Source organism: Vigna radiata, chromosome 10 (assembly GCF_000741045.1).
Source record: "Vigna radiata var. radiata cultivar VC1973A chromosome 10, Vradiata_ver6, whole genome shotgun sequence".
Taxonomy (NCBI): domain Eukaryota; kingdom Viridiplantae; phylum Streptophyta; class Magnoliopsida; order Fabales; family Fabaceae; genus Vigna; species Vigna radiata.
This window is the reverse complement of record NC_028360.1, coordinates 11,062,214-11,087,186: the sequence shown is the minus strand read 5'-3', so window position 1 is coordinate 11,087,186 and position 24,973 is coordinate 11,062,214. Positions and strand designations below refer to the sequence as shown.

General features: G+C 32.8%; 2 protein-coding genes across 2 annotated transcripts; one reads left to right on the top strand and one right to left on the bottom strand.

Moving 5' to 3' along the window:
- Positions 1-5,742: 5,742 nt before the first annotated feature.
- On the top strand, positions 5,743-9,734 carry LOC106774480 (L-type lectin-domain containing receptor kinase VIII.1). Its single transcript, XM_014661488.2, has one exon. It carries the CDS (start codon positions 6,312-6,314, stop codon positions 8,346-8,348), a length of 2,037 nt encoding a protein of 678 aa, XP_014516974.1. The 5' UTR covers positions 5,743-6,311; the 3' UTR covers positions 8,349-9,734.
- On the bottom strand, positions 9,570-15,726 carry LOC106776061 (glutamate decarboxylase 1). Its single transcript, XM_014663364.2, has 7 exons — positions 15,641-15,726; positions 15,351-15,555; positions 11,519-11,719; positions 11,195-11,409; positions 10,746-10,999; positions 10,583-10,635; positions 9,570-10,268 (listed from the first exon to the last, which is right to left on the bottom strand). The coding sequence occupies exons 1-7, from the start codon at positions 15,724-15,726 to the stop codon at positions 9,777-9,779; spliced, it is 1,506 nt and encodes a 501-aa protein (XP_014518850.1). The 3' UTR covers positions 9,570-9,776.
- Between the last annotated feature and the right edge of the window lie 9,247 nt (positions 15,727-24,973).

Genomic DNA, 24,973 nt, shown 5'->3' with positions numbered 1-24,973 from the left:
ATAATTAAGACAATATAGGAATTTAGTCAAAATATATGAAATTTAATATGAATTTAGAAGTAGAAATTTAAGATTTTAAGACAGTCAAAATATAATAATAAAAGAGGTCATCATCTAACACCACACATGCACAACCCTTTAGCTTTTAACAATTAATTTAGTTCACATGAGACAAAGCTTTGTAGAAAATGTATAGTTGAAAATTGAAGAAGGGTAATTGGAGTTGGAGATGGTGACATTATATATATTAAGATTGAAGTTGAAGCCTACGGAGAATTGACTAATCAAAGTGTATTGTTTTGTCTCAATGGAAATACTGAAGGTTCTTGTTACGGGATTATCACTCCATTCAAACTTTATCATCCTCATATACAGCTATTTTCTCATGTGATCTTTCACTGCTCAATTTTTTAAAAAATATTTTAACATGCCAATTTCTTTTTATAGATATATTAAATTATTATTATTATTATTATTATTATATATTAAAATTAAAAAAATATTTTTATTAATATATTAATTTATGTATAAAAGAAAATTGAGATTCAACGGTTACAATCCACTAAAATCCGTCATAAATTATTTAGTGAATTTTATACAATAAAATTAATATATCAACATGTCATTTCATATTTATAAATTGATAATATGTGAGAAAAAAAAATAATGTTAAAATTAAAAAATGGTAATTTATACTAACGATGGTAATGTGAGAAGGGTTATGTGGGACGACCTATAGGGAAAAGTATAAAGTTAACTAAAATTTTGATCACATTAACTCGTATAAGCCTGATTTATATAATTTAGAACTCACATGAGTCTGTGATAGGACTGGTTAGATAAGCCTCCTGACCCATATTTTTCACAACACATAACTTTGTCTTTTGTGATACTTTGTAATTTTTTTCATGAAATAAGTCTACGTGTTTGTTTAGGTTATCTTCTATCAAAAAAGAAATAAAAATAAAAACTAGAAATGGTGAATTGATGTCACCTTGGTCCAATTTTCAATAAATTTTGGTGTTGAAGAGATGGGATTTAATATAGTGAAGAATAATAGTGGTGGTATATTAAGTGACATATTGAAAGATGTTTGAACTATAAAATTAGCAAATTAAGCTCCTTTTTATTTTGAGAAAATTTATGTCTTTAGAAGACAGATATGTACTTTAAAACCTTTAAGATGGTATGAACGCTTATTCTTGTACGCTTATTCTTGTATAAGCGTTAGGTTGGATGATTTGACTCTGAATGGTTGGTTATTGAGAGCGGGCTTTTGACCCTAGATGGACTCAAGTCCTAGAATCTAAAGAAGCATGTTAGGTTGGTCTAACTATCCTCGACCCCGTCCTCTGAAATTGCTACATCCTTTGCCTCGACCTTATCTTGAGAAATTATCGTGTCTTTTGCCTCAACCTTCGTTTCCTTGTTAAATGAACCAGACTAAATCGTCAATGCAGATAAGTTCTTTGATGAGGTTCCTTGGATGGTGTGTCCTATGCTTTGGTGGTAGGATCACTTTTTTATAGGATCGTCTCCGAAAAAGGTTGTCAGGGCTCGAGGAGTTGTATGAGCTCCAAACTGCATGTTTATCTGAGTATCGTGTCTTTGCTAGCGTTCAAGGAAGTATATTGGTTGTATTGGGATATAGTTTGGTGAACGACATTGTTCTTCCTACTCTTTCCTCCTGATGGGACGTTGGGCTTCTTTATTCCCTTTAACCTATTTTCTTTAATGGCCATGTATTTGGTCGCCTGTTCTTTTAGATCATTCATGTTGTTTAGTCTTTCTGTGAAGAGAATTTAAGAAGGGTCTGGGCTGTAAACCACAAATCAAGGAGTGAATGATCACAAACAAAGTAAGGTTTTGGATCGTGGTCGTTGTAGCGATGAATCTGTCTATGAAATGCTTAGGGATTTTGTTTTCCCTTACTTTATGTACTTTATGACGGTCGATGTTGAGTGCGCAAGGCTTTGAGCTCAAAACCGTAGTTATTCTTTGTTATGCTGGATTAACATCTACATTTGATTCTAAAAGGTCATTATCAAGTTGGATTCCATCTCATAAGACCGTGTGCTTGAGTTCAGGTGATGACCATGGAAAAGTGAGGATGGGAGAAATTTTCACTAGAGCCCAACAGTGGATGCCAAATTTTCTTACTAGAATCTGAGTGTGGTCCTTACAACATGCAGGGTCTAAGTGGACTGAGAAATCTAATTTGTACTTCTTGAGGGTTGGAACACAAGGGAGATCCACTTACAAAGATCCTTTAACATTCAAGTCAGTAAAAGAGTTTGAATATTTATGAGTAAGAAAAAATAAGTATAAATGTGAGAGTAAGTATTCCTTAGAAAATACAAGATGTATTTATAGGACATTTAAGCTTTAGAATTCATTTTATAAATCAGATAATGTGATATTAAATAATAGGTTTAATAGGTTCGGAGGTCCTTATATTTGAGGGTTTGTTTCAATTGGATCCTCCAATTTTGAAAGTGATCAATTAGGTACCTAATTTTGTCAAATTGATTCAATAAAATCCTTTCCGTTAAATGCAGATAACGTCGTGAAGTTTTTCAACATGTGTAGGTGGCACAGTTTCAAGTGCATAGGTGGATTAAAAAGTTCTAAAATTATTAATTTATTCATTTATTAAACATAAGTAGTTGTTCTCTCTAGCTAACCGTAGGTCTTCCTCAACCTGGGTGGTAACATCTGTTGTAGCCACCTTTAATATCGAGACCGTCTTCCACCTGAAAGAAACAAACGGACCAAATCACAGATCTTATACCAATATGTCCAAAGCTTGTCTCACAAATCCAAACAAGGGTGGCAGATTGACCATTTCGGACTCCATCATTAGCTCAACATCCTCAAGTTCATGACTTCAATACCAAGTGCCAAATTTATGTTATCTTCGGCCTGAAACATAAAACGCATATCCGATTAGCCCCCTCTCTCAACACCGTTATGCTACAACATTCATCACATCAACTCAAAAATGGTCATTGCTACCCACGATCACACTCATATGCACACGACACACAATCATCGTTTCCAATCCAGATAGACGAAACACCAATCAACAGAGGAACCAATCAGTAAGTGTCATTCAAAAAATGGGAAGAAGAGAAAAAAAAAAACGCTCAAACGGTGACTGGCATCGTTCTTGGAGGGGAGGTTCCTCCCTCGCGCGCGAAGAAGTAAAGGGGAAAACTTGGCGGCCGGCGACGATGTCGGCGACGAGCAGCGTCACCGGTGCGGCCTTGACTCGTGGCTTTTGGTCGTTGGCTTTCGTCGACGACGGCGGGAACGACGAGATTTCGGAGTTGGGGTCAGTTCCGCGCAGAGAAAAAGTGACCAGATGCGACTTCGGTGACGTCGTGAGCGTGAGCGGGAGGACCGTTGTGGTGGTCGGTCCGGTTGGTCAGAGCCGTCGGTGGCAGCGTGCCGCCGGAGGAGGCAAATCCCTCCCTTGGATGCTTTTGGAAGAGAGACTCTAGCTCTCTTTGTTTGATGAGTGAATGTGAGGCTTGGGGAGAGAACCCCTAACTTCTGCTGAGGAAACTTGAACTTGAGGCCAATTTCCTTTTTTGTTAATTAATAAATGAATAAAATAATAATTTTAAAACTTTTTAATCCACCTATGTACTTGAAATTGTGTCACCTGTAAGCGTAAGCTTGTCACATGTTAAGAAACTTCACAGCATTATTTACATTTAATAGAAAAGGTTTTATTAAATCAAATTGACAAAATTAAGAATCTAATTGATCACTTCCAAAATTAGATGATCCAATTAAAATAAACCCCAAATATAACGACTTCCAAATTTATTAAACCTAAATAATATTAATACAACGAATACCTCAACTATATATAATAACGATAACAATAAAGTAGCATCTTATTGTAAATAACAAAACTGATAAAATTTATAATGATTATTTAATATGTGAATAGTTTCAAGATTATAAGACTTTTTAAACTTTATTAGACTATATTTTTTAGTACATCTGAATCGGATAGATACACAATAAAAGCTAAATAAAAAATTACATCATATATTTTAATGTTATATGTAATATAACTTTTTTTATATATAAATATATTAACGTAATGTGTATTATTTCAAGTAATTCAATTGATTTCCTTTTGATAAATTATTCTCTTTTAAATCTTCAAATTTTGTATTGAAAATTATTCTAGACGATTGAGTTTAATTATGTTCACAAAAGTGTATTTTTTTTTTCAAATTTATTGATTTTTTTACTTTTGTTTTTGTTTTTGTCATGGATATGACTCATCAATTAATAATATATTATTAAATCAAATATACATAATGAGCTATCTCCATTACATGAACTAATTTTTAGAACTAAAATAAACCATCATTTAAAATACTACAACATCCAAAACTCCAACTATTTTTAGTTAGTAATGAAGTAAAAATCCTCATTTTTGTGCCCACGAAGAGAAGTTTCAATCATCATAGGAACTACTTTTGTCCAATTCTATGTTTCCTCTTATTCTTACATTCAATCAAAAGAAAAGGCACATCAAGAAGGGATGTGATGTGCCTCACGTTAATTTGACTCTTGATGACAAAAAAAAAAAATTATGCTTATAGAGACTTAATGGAAATACTTGAATTAAACCTCTTATTTTGATAAGAATGGATAATATTTAATTTTTAAATTGACTAAAAGAATGAGAACAATTTGTGATATTTACTCCATCTCCTTTCCAAATTACCAAATTCAAACATGACATCTTAGTTATCCTTTAATTTTTCTCTTTGACTGTTTAAGTTCTAAATGACAAACACATTATTTATATATTGTTTTTCTATTTAATTTTTAAATATTCTTATTCGATGTATAAATTTGACTCATAAGTTATTAATTTTTTTAATCTAATTTAACCTATTTTCTGCACTATTGAAACAGAAGTTTTTCATTAAAACTAAAAAGAACATAAGTGCGATAGTAGCGAATCACGCTCATGTCATTGTCTTTTCTCATGGGCGATGACTGTGTCAATTTTTTATCCCAAGTTTTTATCTTTGTCCAATTGCTTAATTATTTAATGCCAGTCACTAATATGATTCTTACTCAAATGTTGTAGTAACTATGATCATACTGTACTTATCTTAATAGTTCATTATCACAATAAACACGTAAAAAATTTAAGTTAAGCAAAAATAATTATAATATCTGAAATGTTTTTTTTAATAGTCATATTGTAACACCCGGACACTGACGAAGGTGAGAAGTGATCACTGTGCAAGAGGCATGGTGCAGGGGGCACGAATAAGGAACGGCTCCTGACAAATTTCCAGTAGAAGGGGTATATGGACGAATCGAACATACACCGGAATAAGAGGGATCTAGAGACTGTATAGGTATGGGAATATACATTTGAAGGATAACTTAAAGGAATTGATTTGACTACTCATATCAATAAATGCATTTGTTTTTCGGTAACTTAACTCATAAGAACTCCATGACTAAACGTGTTTAGCCTAAAGTAATTATGGGATGAGTGACCTTCCGGAAAGTTTGATCAGAAAATGTGTTACACATATAAACAGTTATGCATAACGAGGTAAGAGACTTAACTCTTACAGCACCAAACCAAACATGTTAGGAAGAATTTTGCAGCACTGAAGCACTGAATGATGAGTTGAGTGCATTTGCAGGTGTATATATATATATATATAGAAATGTCAGAAAGATTTACATTACTTAGCACCAAAGAAGACTGATGCAGAATCTAACAACCAGCTAATCGAGTAGAGGCATCACCATTTCCTGAGTGATGATGATATATTTAAGCCTAAACTCAAACTACATTATGATATTACTCACCTAACTATGAAACTCTTTTACAACAACACGTAAACTATGTATTTGTCCCTTTTTTCAACTGTTAGAGACAAATAGAAAGCACTGTTGTACACATTTTTTAATAGTTATTGTGATGGTGAAACACATAACCGTTATGAGTGCGAGAAAGTTCAGACCCACCTCTCACAAACTGTCTGCTCCACACTCTCCTTTGAATTTTCTGCCATTATTATTCCTTTGTTTCCTTCTTCCGTTGAACACTTTCCCCCATACTTCTTTTCTGCATTTGGAACCAATCAATTATACACAACATAACAAAAACACACTCAACATCATTACATTACTCCCATCCCTTCAAGGTAAAACTCGTCAACAACAAAGACAACATCCTTAATCACTCTAACAACATTACTTTCACTGTTTCCTCGGCATCACCGAATCAGACCACCCATCTTCGTTCCCCAATGCCGCCACGTCAAACGCCCTTCTTCATCGTCTTTCTATGTTTTCTCAATGCCTGTTCTTCTGTCTTCGCCACCCAGTTTGACTTTGGAACCTTAACCATGAGCACGCTGAAGCTTCTCGGGGATGCCCATTTGAACAACAACACCGTCAGCCTCACCGGCGACCCCGCCGTCCCAAACTCCGCTGCTGGCAGAGCGCTTTACTCAGACCCCGTCAGATTCCGGCAACCGGGGTCCCTTTCTCCGGCGAGCTTCTCCACCTTCTTCTCCTTCTCTGTCACCAACCTCAATCCATCCTCCGTCGGCGGCGGCCTCGCCTTCGTCATCTCACCGGACTCCAGCGCTGTCGGCGATTCCGGCGGCTTCCTCGGTCTGCAAAACCCCGCCGCCGCCACTGGCGGTGGCGGCGGGTTCGTCGCTGTTGAATTCGACACCCTGATGGACGTGGAATTCAGCGACATTAATGGAAACCATGTGGGGTTGGACTTAAACAGCGTTGTTTCGGCTCAAGTTAGCGACTTGGGAAGCGTCGGAGTGGATCTTAAAAGCGGGGACTCGGTGAACGCGTGGATCGAGTACGATGGAAGCAGCAAAGGGTTGCGCGTGTGGGTCTCGTACTCGACTGTGAGGCCGAAAGATCCGATTTTGAAGGTGGATCTCGATGTCGGTATGTATGTTAATGATTTCATGTATGTGGGGTTTTCTGGGTCTACCCAAGGTAGCACGGAGGTGCACAGTGTTGAATGGTGGAGTTTCAATTCCTCTTTCGATTCCGCGGCGGCTCCTGCCACCACGTCAGCACCCTCCGCCACTTCACCACCTGAGCAGAAGGAAAGTAAGTCTTCTAGGAAGGGTACTGTGGGGGCTGTTGCTGGGGTTGTGACTGCTGGTGCTTTTGTTCTTGCTCTCTTTGCTGGTGCATTCATTTGGGTGTATTCTAAGAAGGTGAAGCGAATGAAGAAATTTGATCAATCTATTGAGTCGGAGATTATTAGACTGCCTAAGGAGTTTAGCTACAAGGAGCTGAAATTTGCCACTAAGGGGTTCAGTGCTAATAGGGTCATTGGTCATGGTGCTTTTGGGACCGTGTACAAGGGTGTGCTGCCTGAGAGTGGTGACACTGTTGCCGTGAAGAGGTGTAACCATAGTGGTCAAGGTAAGAGTGAGTTTTTGTCCGAGTTGTCTATAATTGGGAGTCTCAGGCATCGGAATCTGGTTCACCTTCAAGGTTGGTGCCATGAGAAAGGTGAGATTTTGTTGGTGTATGACTTGATGCCCAATGGGAGTTTAGATAAGGCTTTGTATGAGGCTAGGATGCCTTTGTCATGGCCTCACAGACTCAAAATTTTGTTAGGTGTGTCATCTGTGTTGGCCTACTTGCATCACGAATGTGAAAACCAGGTAATTCATAGGGACATTAAGACTAGTAACATTATGTTAGATGAAGGGTTCAATGCTCGGTTAGGCGATTTTGGTTTAGCAAGACAAACACAACATGATAAGTCTCCTGATGCCACTGTGGCTGCCGGAACAATGGGGTATCTTGCCCCAGAGTATGTGCTTACTGGTAGAGCAACTGAGAAAACTGATGTGTTTAGCTATGGTGCGGTGGTTCTTGAGGTGGCCTGTGGGAGGAGGCCTATTGAGAAAGATGCCGCTGCAAATGGTAAAGTTGGGGTTAGCAGCAATTTGGTGGAATGGGTTTGGAGTTTGCATCAAGAAGGTAAGTTGCTAACGGCAGCTGATCCAAGACTTGAAGGTGAGTTTGAAGAAGGGGAAATGAGGAGGGTACTCTTAGTTGGGTTAGCTTGTTCACACCCAGATTCAATGGCAAGACCAACTATGAGGGGTGCGGTTCAGATGCTGCTTGGTGAGGCTGAAGTGCCTATTGTCCCTAGAGCCAAACCGTCTACTAGTTACAGCACTTCTCACCTCTTATTGAGCCTGCAAGATAGTGAATCTGACTGTAATAATGCTATGATCACCATCTCTACCTCCTCTTCAGAGAACACCCTCAGTGGCAGACTTATACTCTGATACAAGTCTAGAGCTGGAATCTTGCAATTTTTTTAATTATTTACCAAAAATGTAGATACACCGATATTTATTCTTTGGTTCATGTATGTAAACGCCAATAACATTACAATTAAAGGCCTTGAGAAAGGAAAGAATTTTGCCTGTAGCATTCACAGTTTGTAATAGAGTGACTCTGTTGTACATTTTTTTGTATTAAATTAAATGGATCTGGGTGCAGAGAAATGCAAGATGCTGGTGTTGAATTAGAGCAATTACATGCAATCTAGGGAGGGTCATTGATTTGCATATATTGTTGTTCACTTATTCAACTTCTAATTCGTGTGCAGTAGCTGGGAGCAAGTTGGAATCAACTAACTGATGCTAAACAGCGATATCTCTGTAGCCTTCCTTTTCTAGAATCCAGGATTTGTACTATATCTTCCACTCATAAAAAATCGCAATTTTATTCCGTTTTCTGTTTTGATGTAACCTATATTTTAGTATCATGTTGAGGCACCAAGTCTTTTTCAAATTTGTAGAATTTTATGTAAGGATACATATCTATTCAATAACATTTTTTTTTATCCGGGAGCTTCTGCATATAGCTTATATATTACATATGAACTCCTGCTGTCATATACAAAAATCTAGAGTAAGGAACCATCACCGAATTTTCAATTTCAACTTTGTAATTAATTTCTAGTCACATTTGAAGGTGCTTTTCTCCTTTGTTTAGGTTGCTATCCATGCTTCTCTGTGTGATACTTTTACAACTCACCATGGCTGCAAGTCTGTCACGTTGACTTTTCTTGCAATTTTTGGATGGTGACATTGGAACTGCTTTGTTGGCACATCAGAGTGAGAATCATTTACTTCTTCAGTCTTTCTTTTTTATTTTTTTTTATTTGCTTTGTATGATGGACAGCTGGATTAGAACGTTCAAGTTGTGTGCTCATGCTAGGACCCTTATAAAGGATTCTATGGTAAATAGTGAAAACCAACAAATAATGCCACTTTTCTAAAAAATAGTTATTTTTTGTCTTGTCACATGTTTTTGTTATATTCAGCATGACTTGAATCTGAGTTTGCACACTTTTGTTTAGTATTCAAGTAATACCTCCCCTATTATGCAGAACACAGTTAGTCTTTTAAGGCATACTGGGAGGAAGAGTTGTAGCTTTTGATAACTATTGTAAATAGGTTTCATTCTCTCATAGATAATTTGAACTTACAACAAAAGGATTAGGACAAGTGAAGATAAATATAATCCATGTTCATAGATAACCAGACTTACATAGATAATCGCGTCTAGAATTTTGCCTCGGATCAAATTAACAACAGAATCTGATAGATAACTGGCTTGACTCAATGAAACGTACACACTGCCCAAATTATACATTAAAAAAACTACTAGGCAGGGATAGGCACAACACACTCTTCAAGCTAACTCTAGCAAACACCATTCATCTTGTCATTGAGCTTCTTCCTCTCCAACACAAACTTCTTCCAAACCGCAGTGATTTCCCTCTGTGTCTCTAGAGCACTCTTCTTAACCACTTTGCCATTTTCTTCTGTGTTGACTGCCACAGTGGTGCTACTGATCACCCTTGCTGGAAGGCCATCAAGCTCATGCAACACCTTTTCCACATCTGCCACCAGACGCTCTGCAAGAGTTCTTGAAAAGTCCTCCCTGATGACAACACGAAGCACTGTAACATGTTGAGCATCTGGGGGCATGGTGTATGCTGGCACAATCCATCCAAAACGTCTCAGCAGGTCAGAGATTTGAAACTCGTCAAAGTGAGTGTGGTCTTTCAGGGTGAAAGCAACCAAAGGCACACCATTGTCTTTGGACACAATGGCAAACCGCCCTGTCTTCTCGAGTCCCTCTTTCAGCACCAACATGTTGTCTCTGCAATTTTCCATCACGTTTCTGTAGCCCTGCACACACATTCACAACATCAAGTCTGTAGAGAAATATGCTATTTCTATGGGAAATACTAGCTAGGAACACTCTTTTGAATACACTATACATTATTCGTTGAAATTTACACAAAAAAATTGTAAGTGAAACTCGTTAAATAAGAAATAAGACCCACCAAATTTTGGATTTTTAATAAATTTCAACTGTGAAAGAGAGTTCTAAAAGAATGTATTACAAGTAATCCTCTTTTGTTCATTTTTGTAATGTGAATTAGAGGAATTATAGTAACCCCACTGCAATTATAACTGGGTCACTTGGTTAAACTTATTACCTCAAAACCAAGGCGAATTAGTTGGTAGTATTGAGCAATGACTTGGCTGGAACCTGCATTGCATAAACCAATGAATGTTGGGGGTAAGAAAGTGTAAGTAAATATAGAACTTGTTGTTGGTAGTACTTAGATAGACTAAAACGGGATAATTCAATTATGTTACCTTTGGAGAAGTTAAGTGTGAAGGTGGGTTGATCAGCTCCGAGATAGTTGATATGGAAGATGAGTTCTTCAGGCAGGTCCTCCTTGCTCCTCCAGATAACCCAACCGATTCCAGCATACACCAAACCATACTTGTGTCCACTAACATTGATGCTCTTCACTAGAGGTAATCGGAAATCCCACTCAAGCTCTGGGTAGATAAATGGAGCAATGAATCCACCACTGGCTGCATCAACATGAATAGGAGTGTCCCACCTACCAAACAATTTCACATGTCAGTTCAAAAATCTGCATGCATCAGAGTTTAGAAAGCCATGCATTATCAGTACAGAAAATTTCATACCCTCAATGAATCAGAAGATACTGAAGGAAGGTGCAGCATATTCAATCTAAACATGGTGTTTAAAGCAAGGAACATTTAAAAATAGGGAGAGTAAAAGAGAGTGGTACCCAGTTTGCTTATTCTTTTCAATAAGAAGATCATTGAGGCGTTTGACATCCTCAAACTCTCCGTTTAGTGTGGAACCAAGGATAGCAGCAACACAAATAGTGTTCTCATCCACCAATTCCACAGCCTGGTCAGGATCCATTACATAGTATCCATCACGCAGCTTCACTTCCTTCAACTCCACCTCGAAGTACCTTGCGAATTTCTCCCAGCAAACCTTTACAAACAGAACCAAAACTCTTACCAATTGCACACTCAATAGAACAAAGCTAGAACTTATTGCATGTCAGTGATGTTCCTGAACAATGAAATTTTTTGAAGTGTACCTGAACGTTGGCTCCAGTGACAATGTTGGGTTTGTCATAAGGCTTTCCCTCTGCTTTCCTTCTGTTTTGCCACCTCCTTTTGAAGGCCAATCCAGCCAACATTATGGCCTCTGATGAACCGACCGTGCCAACACCAACAGCAGTTTCAGATTCTTCAAGTGGTGCATTAAAAAGATGAGCTATCATGTTCACACATCGGTTCTGCATGCATACAAGAAAGAAATTAATCTCCATACTTTTCTCAAATGACCATTAATTTTGCTTAGCACCCTTCAACCATAAAACCACCAACTAATCCTATTTTTATAATGAAAATTATATAATACAGTTGCAGCAGCTGTGGAAATCATACATATAAAATATGTTTAATCTTCTTCAGAAATAGGTAATGTTACAAACTTTAGTTTTTAATTCAAATACTTGAAAATCACTTAATCTTTTTCTATTCTTAAAGACTAAATTCATATACATAAGAACTGAAATAGATGTTTTCAAATATGGAAATTAAAAAATACAGTCTATTTTATTTTATGGAACAGATAAACAATTAAATTTATGTTTTTTTTTTTAAAATAAACTTTACTTCCAATCCATAAGGTGTTTCACTTTCTGTCATTCTGACTTTTCCTAAAATGAAACAATGATGAATTGAAAAAATATTGGTGAAATTAATCTAAATTGTAACTTGGAGACACTCTTATTCAACCCGATCTAGTTCATTAAAAGTGCAACCTTTTCCTTAGATTAAATATGTTTTTATTTTCTGAAATTGTTTTAAACTTTCTTTTTTACTTTTAAATATTTACTATTTGAAATGAAAAACAAAACCTGCTCTTAACATAAATTAAAAAGAATTACCTTTAAAGTTTAAAATTTCTTTTCAACTTTTAAAATATATATATATATATATATATATATATATATATATATATATATATATGTGTGTGTGTGTGTGTGTGTGAGAGCTATAACATATTTAAAATACAAAAGAGTGATATGTATAATGAATTAGTTACATAGGCACCACAAAATGCTACATAACGCAGGGCTGTATTAATCTTCAACTGTGCATTGCATTGTCTTTTTCAAACGTGGAGTATCATTAATTTAAATTATATATAATTTATCAGGAAATTGCTATGCTTTTAAGGGATTTTTTTAATTAACTTTTTATGAAACTCTTGTCTTTTTTTAAGTTATGTTTTTGGTACTATGATAAGAGTATAATAATATTCTCATTAAATTATTAGTTTAGTGTGATAAATAACTAAAATTTCTAATATCATATCTTTTTTTATTTATTTCCAAAGTACAATTTTTTAATGTATTATTTATAAACAGACTTCAGTTATTATTAAAAATCATGTTTTTATAATTTATTATTTTCAAAAACAGGAGAAAAAAATATTTTCTTATACTAAAATGGCTGAAAGGTAGCATGCCTGTCCTCATCATGACGCTGCAAGTCGTGAAACTTTCAAACATATCATTAATTTCATGAAAAGGGGAAGCAACGATGGTGAGTAAACCTCAACTTTTTATTTTGTTTCACTTCCTTTAGATTAAATAAATTAAAAAAAAAAGCATAATTTTTTAAAAGTTTTATTTTCTCCTTCCAATCATGCCATCAACTTTCTTCAAGCTTTATCATCATGAGGATGGGTCATTTCAAAAGAACAGTGAAAGCCCATGCGTGTCTCTCAATGATTCACAGCAAAACATCACTAGTAAAGTACTACCATTTGTTTCTACACAAATTGTCCAAGTCAATATCTAAAGAAGACTATTTGAACTACTTTAAACTGATATTTTTTAATAATGAATATCTTAAAATATAAAAGTACCCTCTTACTAAATTATTTATTGTTTTTTTTTTATATTTTATAATTTTTTTATTGATCATTTGAAGAGGTTAAAATTAACTATATAATTGAGTTAATAAATTGTTGATTAATACACCTAATATAGGTTTGGTAAGAAAATTTTGAAAGAGGAAAAGAATATTCAGACAGTTTGAAGAAAAAGATCCTCGTTGGTTTTCTCAAGACTTAAAATCTTACCTAAAGATTTTTCTTTTTGCTATGCAGACACATTAAATTGTCCCAAAATTATGAGGGTCTCTTTCAAACACGTGCCACCCAAAATTATCACACCATTGGTTTTGTATTTCTACTTCATTCACTTTTTTTTTTGTGGTCCTTTAAGTTCGAATTACATATATATATATACACAAAAAATTACCAAATAAAAATAAATAAAATTTTAGAAAAAGAACGATCTCGACAAAACGAATTTGTTGGGAAGGAAAAAGCTAAAAAAGGTTTGATTTGATTATCTCTAAGTATCATAAAGTCATAAATCAAAAAGACTAATGACAGCCGCGAAAAAAAACAAACAGAAATATTCAAATAATACCAAACAAAAATAACAAGTCTCTTTCTCTTAACCTCAAGCATTTCTCACCAAAGAGCAAGAGATTCAATTTTAAGAAAAGAATTTCCCTTGATAAATTATTATTTTTTTAAATAAAGAAAGATAATTAATTAATAGTTAAAAAAGTAAAATTAATTAATTGTTAAAAAAAGTGAAATTAATTAATACGCTGGCGTGATTGCCGCGCGTGATGGATGGGGAAACTCTAATTAACTAAAGGTTACGGCATTCGGAAGAAGACCAATCAATACGGGAGAAAAGGAGTGATCTGATATATGAATATGATATACATTTCAAAATTATTTTCAATATCCACATAGATGCAAATTTTGTTTTCAAGTTAAGAAAAATTAGTTTTAATATAATTTATTTTAGATTTTAATTACGTAGAAATAAAAAAATTCGATATTTATTTATTTACAGTTTTGCTATCCATCAAGTAATCACATTATCGTATTTTAAAAATTAAACGACTAAGCTCATGCAACTTTTTATTAATAGTATTGTCAAATTAACAAAATAAGAAAAAACATCTAAACCTAAAGTACATTGATTATTATGTAAGTGAAATCACGAAAGTTGTCGTTAGCATTAAAGTGAGTGGTTTTCATAGTTAATGAATTAATTTATGTATAGATTTTTTATAGTAATGCATAAATAAGTTAAAATGTTACTCACGATTTATTAATTTATTTTAACTCACTCAAATGTCGATCCGTTTAATAGAAAATTAAAAAAGAAAAAAGAAAAGTATGCGTGGAATATAGTTACAAGAGTTTGACTATTCTAATAATTAATATACATATAATTCGTTTAATGCAATCAAATCAGTTTTCCTCCTTAAACTTAATGAAATTGATTTTGGCACAATTAGTAAAAAACCATTTTTCATAAAAAATAAACAGTGTGCTCAAAACTGAGACTATAAAACAATTAAACAAATATTATATTCCACGCCACAGTCATTAGTAACTTATTTAAAAGAAAACTTTACTAAACGTAAATTGATTTCTCAAATTATTCTACACAGAAAACAACTTAAAAAAAAAAAGGAAATATAACGTTTTTAAACACTCTGGATAAAAATAAAAGTGAGTCCCACATCAACATTTATTTTCTACCACTAATTATTCATTATTTTTCTTTTAAAAATAGATCTGCTTCACAAGTTCTTGTATTCTTTTAGAAAAATTATTAATTGATATACTTAAATTTTTTTATATTTTGATGTAATTTTTTTATTTTATAATATTTTCTTTTATTATTAAAAAAAGAAATTAATTTCAAAAGCCGACAAGAGAAATGACATTAAAAGAAAAATTAGGCAGTTATTTGATTGAAAAGTCAAAGAAAACATAAGCAAGAAATTGTGAATTTGATTTGGAAGGTAGAGAGTTACCTGAAGCTCAGTGGTGACAGGGTACTCATCCATGTCAACATAGTTCTTATTGATGGAAGCCATGATGAGTTTATCACACTCAGGTTCCATCCATGTCGTCACAAACGAAGCCAAGTTCAACCTTGGGTTCCCATCCAACATCAACTCATCGTTTATGATCTGGTACGCTGCTTCCTTTGGAATCGACTCCTCCGGCATCCTGAACCTGTGTCGTCTCTCCAAATTAACGTTAGTTTCAGATCCACGCCAAACAAACAATCTATCGAAACAAAATATGCAACATCACATGCCTGGGAAGTGAAGTTCTCACATAACGAGAAGCGAAGGTGGAGTGGACAGAAACGTCGGATTCCGAAGCGGTTTTGGAGAGAACCATGTCGGAGAGGGTGAGATTGAAAGTTTGTGTTTCAGAATGGAGAATGGAGAAACGAACACATGGGAAGTGTGGACTTTGGATATATTTATATATAGGACAAGTAGGTATACGTATTCTTAACCCAATCAGTACACGACATATCAGATATAATTATTGCCTAGACTACATGTAATATATTCAGTACTCTTTCAAAGTAGGCGTTATATTGCAATCAATACATTTTAGTTAGAGCAATATCTTTAAACACAATTTTACTTTATACAACTTATTAAATTTGAGGAAAAGTTAGAGTTAAATAATTTATAATTTATATTCGTAAAGTTTTTTTTTTTACTTACTATATTTATGTCGTAGTGGAGGAAACAGATATAACATTGATTCGCTAACAATCTTATGATCAAAGAGAAGTAAAAAAAGAAAAGTTTTTTTTTTATGAACTAAAGTAAAAAAGTTCATATTTTATTTTAATTAAAAAAACAAACAACTAAAGCGAATTAAAAAAAATAGAGATTTAGTTATTGAAAATAACTAAGACCATGTATCTTATTTAATTTAAAATAAATATTTAATTTTAAGGATCTATTGCAATGATTCTATGTCAGAATCGATGCTATAGATCTTCACAATTAAATACTTATTTTAAATCAGATAAGATATATATGATCGTGATTGTCCTCAAAACTATGTTCAAAATCATTTTTTGCTTCCATTATTATTACAATCGATGTCATGCATGGGTCTTATTTGATTTAAAATAATTATTTAATTTTAAAGGTTTTTAGCCTCGGTTGCAACCAAAATTGAGGTTATATAGGATTTTTTTTGTTTCGATTTTCTTAATAACTAAAGCTAGAATTTTTTTTTTCAAAATTGATATTTAGCTTTTGTTATGAAACCAAATACCTCTTTCTACTTTGATTTTTGTCATAATTGATGTTTAATGTATGCATTTCTTTTAATATCTTTCTTGTTTAAGTTTCATCCTACACATACAACCTGCATATTAAAATCGGCAACCATAATACAAAATAGGCCAAAATATTATTTTCAAGCAAAAACATAATTATAAGTCAAAATCAATGCAACTGCACAAATTGTGATATCCTAATGTACAAATTATTATATCCTAACAATTACATACTATTGCACATTTCTATTAAATATTTTGTGCAAGATTTCCTTATATAATGAATAAACTTGTCAAAAATTGAAAGATGATTCTTGAATGTTGAGTAGTATATCAATCAAGCTATCACACACATTCTTCTTTACATGCATTACATTTATGCAATGTCTAACATCTAACTTTGATTAATATGGAAGATCAAAGAATATTATTTTTTTCTTCCAGTGGATCATTATAGATGACTTAGATGTTTTCCCAAATACATGATGCATTTTATTAATTTTTTACATGAATTTGAAGGTCAGTCAAGGGTATTGGTGTCTCGTCATTCTCTGGATGTCTATTAAATACCTTTATTAACCTTCGATATTGATGATTAGGTTGTAAACATCTCTGATGACACATATATATTATCTTCCTTTCATCTTTTAATTGATGAGTTGCAATATTTTCTTTACATATAGAACATGGTTTATGCTCTTGACACTATACCCTAACAAATTATTGTAAGTAAGAAATTCATTAATGGTGTCAAATAACATTTTATGCATCATGAAAGTTTCAGAAGTGAAGACATCAAATATTTCAACCTCATCAACCTACAACAACTTCAAATCTTCAACTAGTGAATTGAGATAAATATTTATGACCTTTCCAGGCTTCCTTAGACCAAATATCATCATAGACAATATCATGTATTTTTTTTTCATGCAATATTTAGGAGATAAATAACCGAGGTTGGTACTTAAATTACCAAATGGATTCATTCCATTAGTAGCTAACCCAAGTCGAAGATTTCTACATTTTTTACCAAATTGGGAGAATTAATGATTAATATTTTTCCATTGCATTGAATCTGCTGGATGACGAAGCAATCCGTTAGTTGTTCTCTCATCTGCATGTCATCTAAGGTTTTTAATATCTTTTGGATTTCCAAACAAATACTTAAATCTAATTACGATTGCAAGATACCAAACTACTTTCAAAACAAAACTATCTTTTTCTACTTGACACTATCTTTACTTTTTGGCTTCTATCGTAAAAATTATACACATTTAGGACATTTTTTCAAATTTTTAAACTCTATCATGTATAATATAAAATTATTATACATTGGGACATACATATATCCTTTTATATTCCATTGGAATATTTGGACATCTGTATACTATTGGTACATTAGACATTATTTTAATCTAATAGAAGTTATCTTTTTAGTTTTATATATATATATATATATATATATATATATATATATATATATATATATATATATAGGGGTTTGTTAACGCACGTACGTCTGTTTTTCAGTTGGTACATTTTAACGATGTGTATCGAGTTTTAGTAGACAAAAATATCCTTATATATTATGGATTCTAAGTTTTAAGGTCAAGGGTATTTTAATAATTTTCATTCTCAAACTAAAAAAAGAAACCTCCAAACCCTTACTCATCTCCCTTATTCCTCTCAACCCTTTCTCTTTCATCTCTCCCACTCAAACCTTTTCTTTGTCATCTCTACTGTAGCCCCGATTAAAAAAATCAGAAACACTGACGGTTAAACAATTTTTTACAAAAAAATGATTAATTTCTTACAAAAAAAAATGATTTTATAATGAGTTTTCATTTTATAATTTTTGTCTTATCTAATTTTATCTAATTTTCACAAGCATAATGACATATGAAGTAATTGATAATTCGTCTGGAAAAAAAATCAGAAACACTTGTTATTAAACAATTTCTTACAAGAAATTATTTTATAATGAGTTTTCATTTTATAATTTTTGTCTTATATAATTTTATCTAATTTTCACAAGCATAATGACATCAAAGGAATTGGTAATTGGTCTGGAAAAAAATCAGAAACACTCATTGTTAAACAATTTACAAAAAATGATTTTATAATGAGTTTTTATTTTATAATTTTTGTCTTATCTAATTTTCACAAGCATAATGGCATCAGAAGGAATTGGTAATTGGCCTAGAGGTTTTTTAAGAGATGATGATTCAACATCTGCAGATGATGAAATTAGAGAGGTTAGTGAAAACTATGAAATTGAAGAGATCTTGAGTATTTTTTATTTATTTTTTAGTTGGATCTACCATAGGACGATAGAGAAAAGGTTTGAGTGGGAGAGATGAAAGAGAAAGGTTTGAGAGGAATGAGAGAAGTGAGTAAGGGTTTGAGTTTCTTTTTTTAGTTTGAGAATGAAAATTATTACAATACCCCTGACCTTAAAACTTAGAATCCATAATATATAAGGATAATTTTGTCTATTAAAACCCAGTACACATTGTTAAAATGTACCAACTGAAAAATAAGTGTACATGTATTAACAAATCCGAAATATATATATATATATATATATATATATATATATATATATATATATATATATATATATATATGAAAACAAAAAGTTAGTTAGTGGTATATTTATCATACTTAGTTGACCTCATAAAGAAATGAATTGATTTAGTCTGTTTTACTTAATATATAATTTGAAATATATTAGTTGAATAGGTCGCATAACATAATCGATTAACTTTTCAAAATTTTCAAAACCAAAATAGTTTACTTACCCCGTAGTGATTTTTTGTATTATTATTGGTAGTTGAACATTGTAATCTATTAAATATTTATTTCTCTTATATATCAAACATGCAAAGTGGTTTAATGGCTTACACTAATTTTATTCATTTTGTCGTATTTGTGTTTACTAGTGTTATAATAAATATCCTGCGCATATTTAAAGACTTGAGTTTGACTGTATGGCTTATTTAACTATGAATCAAAGTTATGCAGTTTCAAAAATTAATCAATAAAAAAACATTGCTAGATAGGAAAAACTAAAATCGAAAACCTCTTACGAAACATAGACTAAAAATGAGTATTTCTTGTTGGGGAATAGAATAATACTCAAATTTTCTGACATTCCTTTATTGATCTAGAAGCGTAGACTTTGTCTGACTAGACCATTTTTCGTTATTATCACGCGTTTACATCACTTTCTTGAAAAATCTTGCGACATTCTGATCGGTCTTTACTTTTTGCGTGAACACAAATTTTAAGCAAATACACGCAACAAAAATATTAATGGAACAAATAACTAACTTAAAAACACTCATTTCATCAACTTCAGTAAATCATTTCAAGATTCATTCGTATTTCGAAAATATAATTTGGGAAAAACGAAAATATAGACTTTTGTCTAAAGAATAACTTGATATTTGGTGAAAAATAAATCAAACAACATTACATAAACAAATTTATATTTATTATCATATTTTCATTACAAGAATAACAAGTATTACGATAATCAAAATTGGTCGGAAATATAAAAAGTTTATAGTAATAATTTTTTTGACAAATTTCTAACAAACAAAAATCTATTGATAATAATGTTGTCAATAATATTTGCGGAAGAAATTTTACATGCATAAATAATTATTTTTTCTGTAATCACAACAAAAATTTATCGGTAAATACAACAATCTAGTTCACCTTCATTATTGTCTTTCTCTTCTTCTTTCTTAGCTTTTCATGTTTTGTGAATCTCCTTCATTCCAAAACCAAAATAAAAACAAAAACACATCTTCATTTCAAAAACCAAAACAAAAACACATCTTCATTTCAAAACCAAAACAAAAACCCTAACCTACACTACAAGAAAAATCGTAGTTACATACGGTCAAAATCCATATGTAACCTCCAAAATCCGTATATAAAGTGGTGTTACATACGGACAAAAATCCGTATAGAAACCAATTGTTTTAGAAACTCTAAAATTGGAAAAAAATCCCAATCTGTTTTTTGAAACGCATATGTGGAGAATCCAAGATTTGTGTTGCTCCTTCGTCATTCCCAAGCAGCTCCTTGTGGGTTTTGCAACAGAGGTGTTCTCCCTTTATCACATGCAATGGTTTTATGTGCTTGACGAAAGAGATTGTGACATGTAACATTACTCCGACTGGTTTTCTGACGCTTTCACATGTTGCAACTATTAGATTTGACCCTGACAATGGTCACAATAGGGAGTCGTGGTGATGAGTAGCAATGGCCTGTGTTTTCGGTGATGAGGGTGTATTGCTTCTTCTTCTCCATTGGCAGATGCATTTTTTTTAGCACATCCATCTCTCTTCGTTTTGCTCTGTTGGAGAAGTTCAAATAGTTCCTTCGTTTTCCTTGACCACTTTTTTTTGCGTCCTGCTTTTAAAAAGTATAAGCATTATACATCTGCGATATTTGAACGACAAATTTGTCATTTTTTTATCAATGAATTTGTTTGTCAGTAATTATTGACGGATTTATGGATAAATGTTTTCATCAATAAATAAAATATAAATTATCGATGAATTTGTCGATAAATAAAATATATATTACCGATGGATTTACTAACAGATTCTTCAATTAGTAAATAAATTCCTCAATAATAAATTCATCGGTAAAATTCACCAGCAATTAAAATTTTAAAGTTTGTTAATAAAATTTGTCAATAATTCAAATTTACTGACAAATTTATTTTTATCGGTAAAATTTTGTCAATAATTCTATAAATTTTTTAAACTCTAATAAGTTTATATCTCAAATAAATTTAATTAAGACTATACATTTAGACTCTAATAGGTTAAATTTATGTATTAAGTAAAGGAACATATGATAGGTCACCTTGTTTCTTTAATAGTTTAAGTTGTATAAACTAAAATATCAGGTAATAAAAAGTTGTAGGTAGGTTCTTGCATATTTGTAAATACATGACTTAATTTTTGTAATAAATCCATCCATATACTTAATCTTAGTTTCTTTGTTAATATAAGTATTGGATATGATTATATTTTAATCTCTAATAAATCATAATTAATACAAATCTTTTAAAATTTATTTATAATTTTTTTATTTCCTTTAACTACAAGAAAAAAATAGAAAAAATAGATTTATAAACGAACAAAATTTATGAGTAATCCCTAAAATTAGTTAATACATCAAAATTAACAAAGATAAAGAATTCAAGATAAAATGTTCGTTATAAATTTCATTTACGACTTAAAATCTACCAGTAATTATCTGTTAGTAATTACTTACAATCAGAATACATTGACAATTATAGACGAATTTTAACTATAGGTAAATATTGTGATTTTTGTATTTTTAGTTATTCTCCTTTTACTCTTTTTTCTTTGTTTTTACTTTTTCTTTTGGTTTAAATCCTTTAATCGTCCCTATTTTTGGGGCGTTTTTCCAATTTCATCCCCTTTTTATTAAAACTCCCAATTGGGTCTTCAAAAGAGCCAATTTGAATCAAATTGACCCTTTCCGTTAAAAAAAGTTAACACCGTTAAGTTTTTGTCCAACAGAGTAGATGAGGTGTTAATTTATGCAAACATGGCCTTTATAATGTTGAAACGTGTCAATCAAGTGATGAAACGTGACATTTGGCAAGTTACCGACATGAACAAAAACCTGGTGGTGGTAACAGGTCTGATTGATTCCATTAAAGTAAAGAAAAAACTTAAAACATCCCTCTTAGGCATTTCATCAAACAACTGGCGAGCGGCACCAATTTCCCCATTCTTCACATATCCATCAACCATGGAGTTATAACTAACCAAATCTAACCTAGAACATTCCTTAATCAGCATGCAGGTAACTAACCAAAACTGTTTTTTCTTGTGCTGGACTAATTTTCACTAATTCTGTAACAATAACGAGGAATTGATGAGTAATGTTCGTGAAGTTCGAGATAGTGTCGTTTCAGAAATTGCTAAGATGTCTCTTCTGCGATCTCTTCCTCTTCAATCGCACCCGGTCACCACCAAGCCAGCAAACGTTCAAGCAGCCACCGTGAGTGTTCTCGCACCACCACTATGACACCCGGGCACTGACGAGGGCGGGGAGTTCGCCGGTGCAAGAAGCATGGTGCAGGGGGCACGGACAAGGAGCGACTCCTGGCAAACTTCGAGTGGAAGGGGCACATAGACGAATCGAACATACACCGGAATGAGAAGGATCTGGAGATTGTATAGGTATGAGACTATACAATTGAAGGATAGCTTAAAGGAATTGATTTGACTACTCATATCAACAAATGCATTTGCTTTTCGGTAGCCTAACTCATAAGAACTCCATGGTTAAGCGTGCTTAGCCTAGAGTAATTATGGGATGGGTGACCTTCCGGGAAGTTTTCTCGGAAAGTGTGTGAGTGAGGACACACTTAACAACCACTAATCGCAATCCCCTCTACGGCGTTCAACCTCCACTGCAAGAGGATCCCCTCATCCAGAAACGCACACTGTAACAAACAACCACCCCTCCGTCGTGACGCAGAAGCACTCCAGTGCCGCTATCACCATGACGGTGTCTGTTTCCATTGCGTTGTTCAACGGGATGGCAACGTCGTTCGCGCCTCGAAGGTTGTCGTGGGTAGATGCCATTTTTTCTTTTTCTTTTTAATTATTGAGATTATTTTTTGAAGAAGCTTCTACACCCACCACCAACAGGAACGGGGTCTTGAAGAAGACGATGGTAGAGTCTCTGAACAAATGCCACGTTTCATCAGATTATTGCCACGTTTCATCACTACAAAGGTCACTTGTGCATACATTAACACCTCATCCACTCTGTTGTCCAAAAACTTCACAGCGTTAACTTTTTTTAACGGAAAGGGTCAATTTGATTGAAATTGACTCTTTTAAGGACCAAATTGGGAGTTTTAATAAAAAAGGGATGAAATTGGAAAAGTGTCCCAAAAATAGAGACGATTAAAGGGTTTAAACCTTTTCTTTTTTATCCTTTTACTCTTCTCCTTGTCAATCATTCTTGTCATTGTCATCACCAACGTCTTCAACTTTTCTCTTTGTGGCTTTTCATTGTTGTTGCCTCCTTCTTATCCTTTTCTTTTATTTTTCTTCTTCTTCTCACTCATCTTCATTTAATTTATAATAAATATTCCATCATTGTTAACAATAAAATTAATGTTCATTTTATTGATATATTTATTGATAAATTTTTAAAAATTGAATTACCAATAAATTTACTAACCAATTTTAAACAACTGAATTACCAACAGATTTTAAAAAACTCAATTACTAACATTTTAAAAGAATCTTTTGTTAATAGATTCAGTGATAGATTTTCCACAACATAATTAAATCGTAAAGCGAGAACTTCACAAAATTTGTCTAAATTATTGACAAATTTGATTAAAAGATATTTTTAACAATAAATTTATATATAAAATAAATATTTTTGTTGGTAATACGTATTTTAATCTTTTAATTTATATTATTGACGGGGGTTACTCCCTGTACCTCCTTAATTTCATCCCCCACCCCTCCAATTTTTTTGAATTTTTTTTCAAAATACAAAAATAACCTTTTTGTATCTTTTATTTTTACCTTTTTACCCCTATTTACTAAAGTTAACCTATCCTACCTCTTTTACACTCTGCTTCAGTCAAACACACAGACCCATATATTCCCTCTCCTTCGTATTCCCACCCCCACCAAAGGTTTCATTTTGAAACGTTCTCTGCAACTCTCACTCTCCCAGTCCTCCTCTGAACCTTCTGTTGCTTTGTGCGGTCCGGTGACTGTGTGGCGGTCCGGTGCGGTGCGGCGCGGTGCAGAGAGGTGGTAGACGTTTCGACATGTTAGTTTCTTTTCGTTTCTTGTATTGTTTTTTTAAATGTATGTAATGTGTAGGATTGGGTAGCTTTGTCTATTGTTGATATCTGGTTGGTATGTTTGTTGAGGTGTTGAGTTCTGTCATTTGTGTGCTCTGTGTATTGATGAAGAAGATGTCCAGGCACTGAAACGGATGTCGATATCCGTCGACGGATGTGGACATCCGTTTCCTATTTTTATGTTTTCAGTTTATTTTATAAGTAATTATATTTTAAGTTTCTATTTTCAATTAATTTTGTTATGTACTGTTTTAATTTTTTTGTGTTATTAGTTTATTGTATTTAGAATTAATACATTAATTTTGTATTATAAGTCATTGTATTTAGAATTAATGTATAAAGTTATTTTAATTATATCTAAATTAAAATATATTATTTAATAAAATTAATATATCTGAAAATTAATATAAAAAGTAAACTAATAAAAACAAATCTTAAAA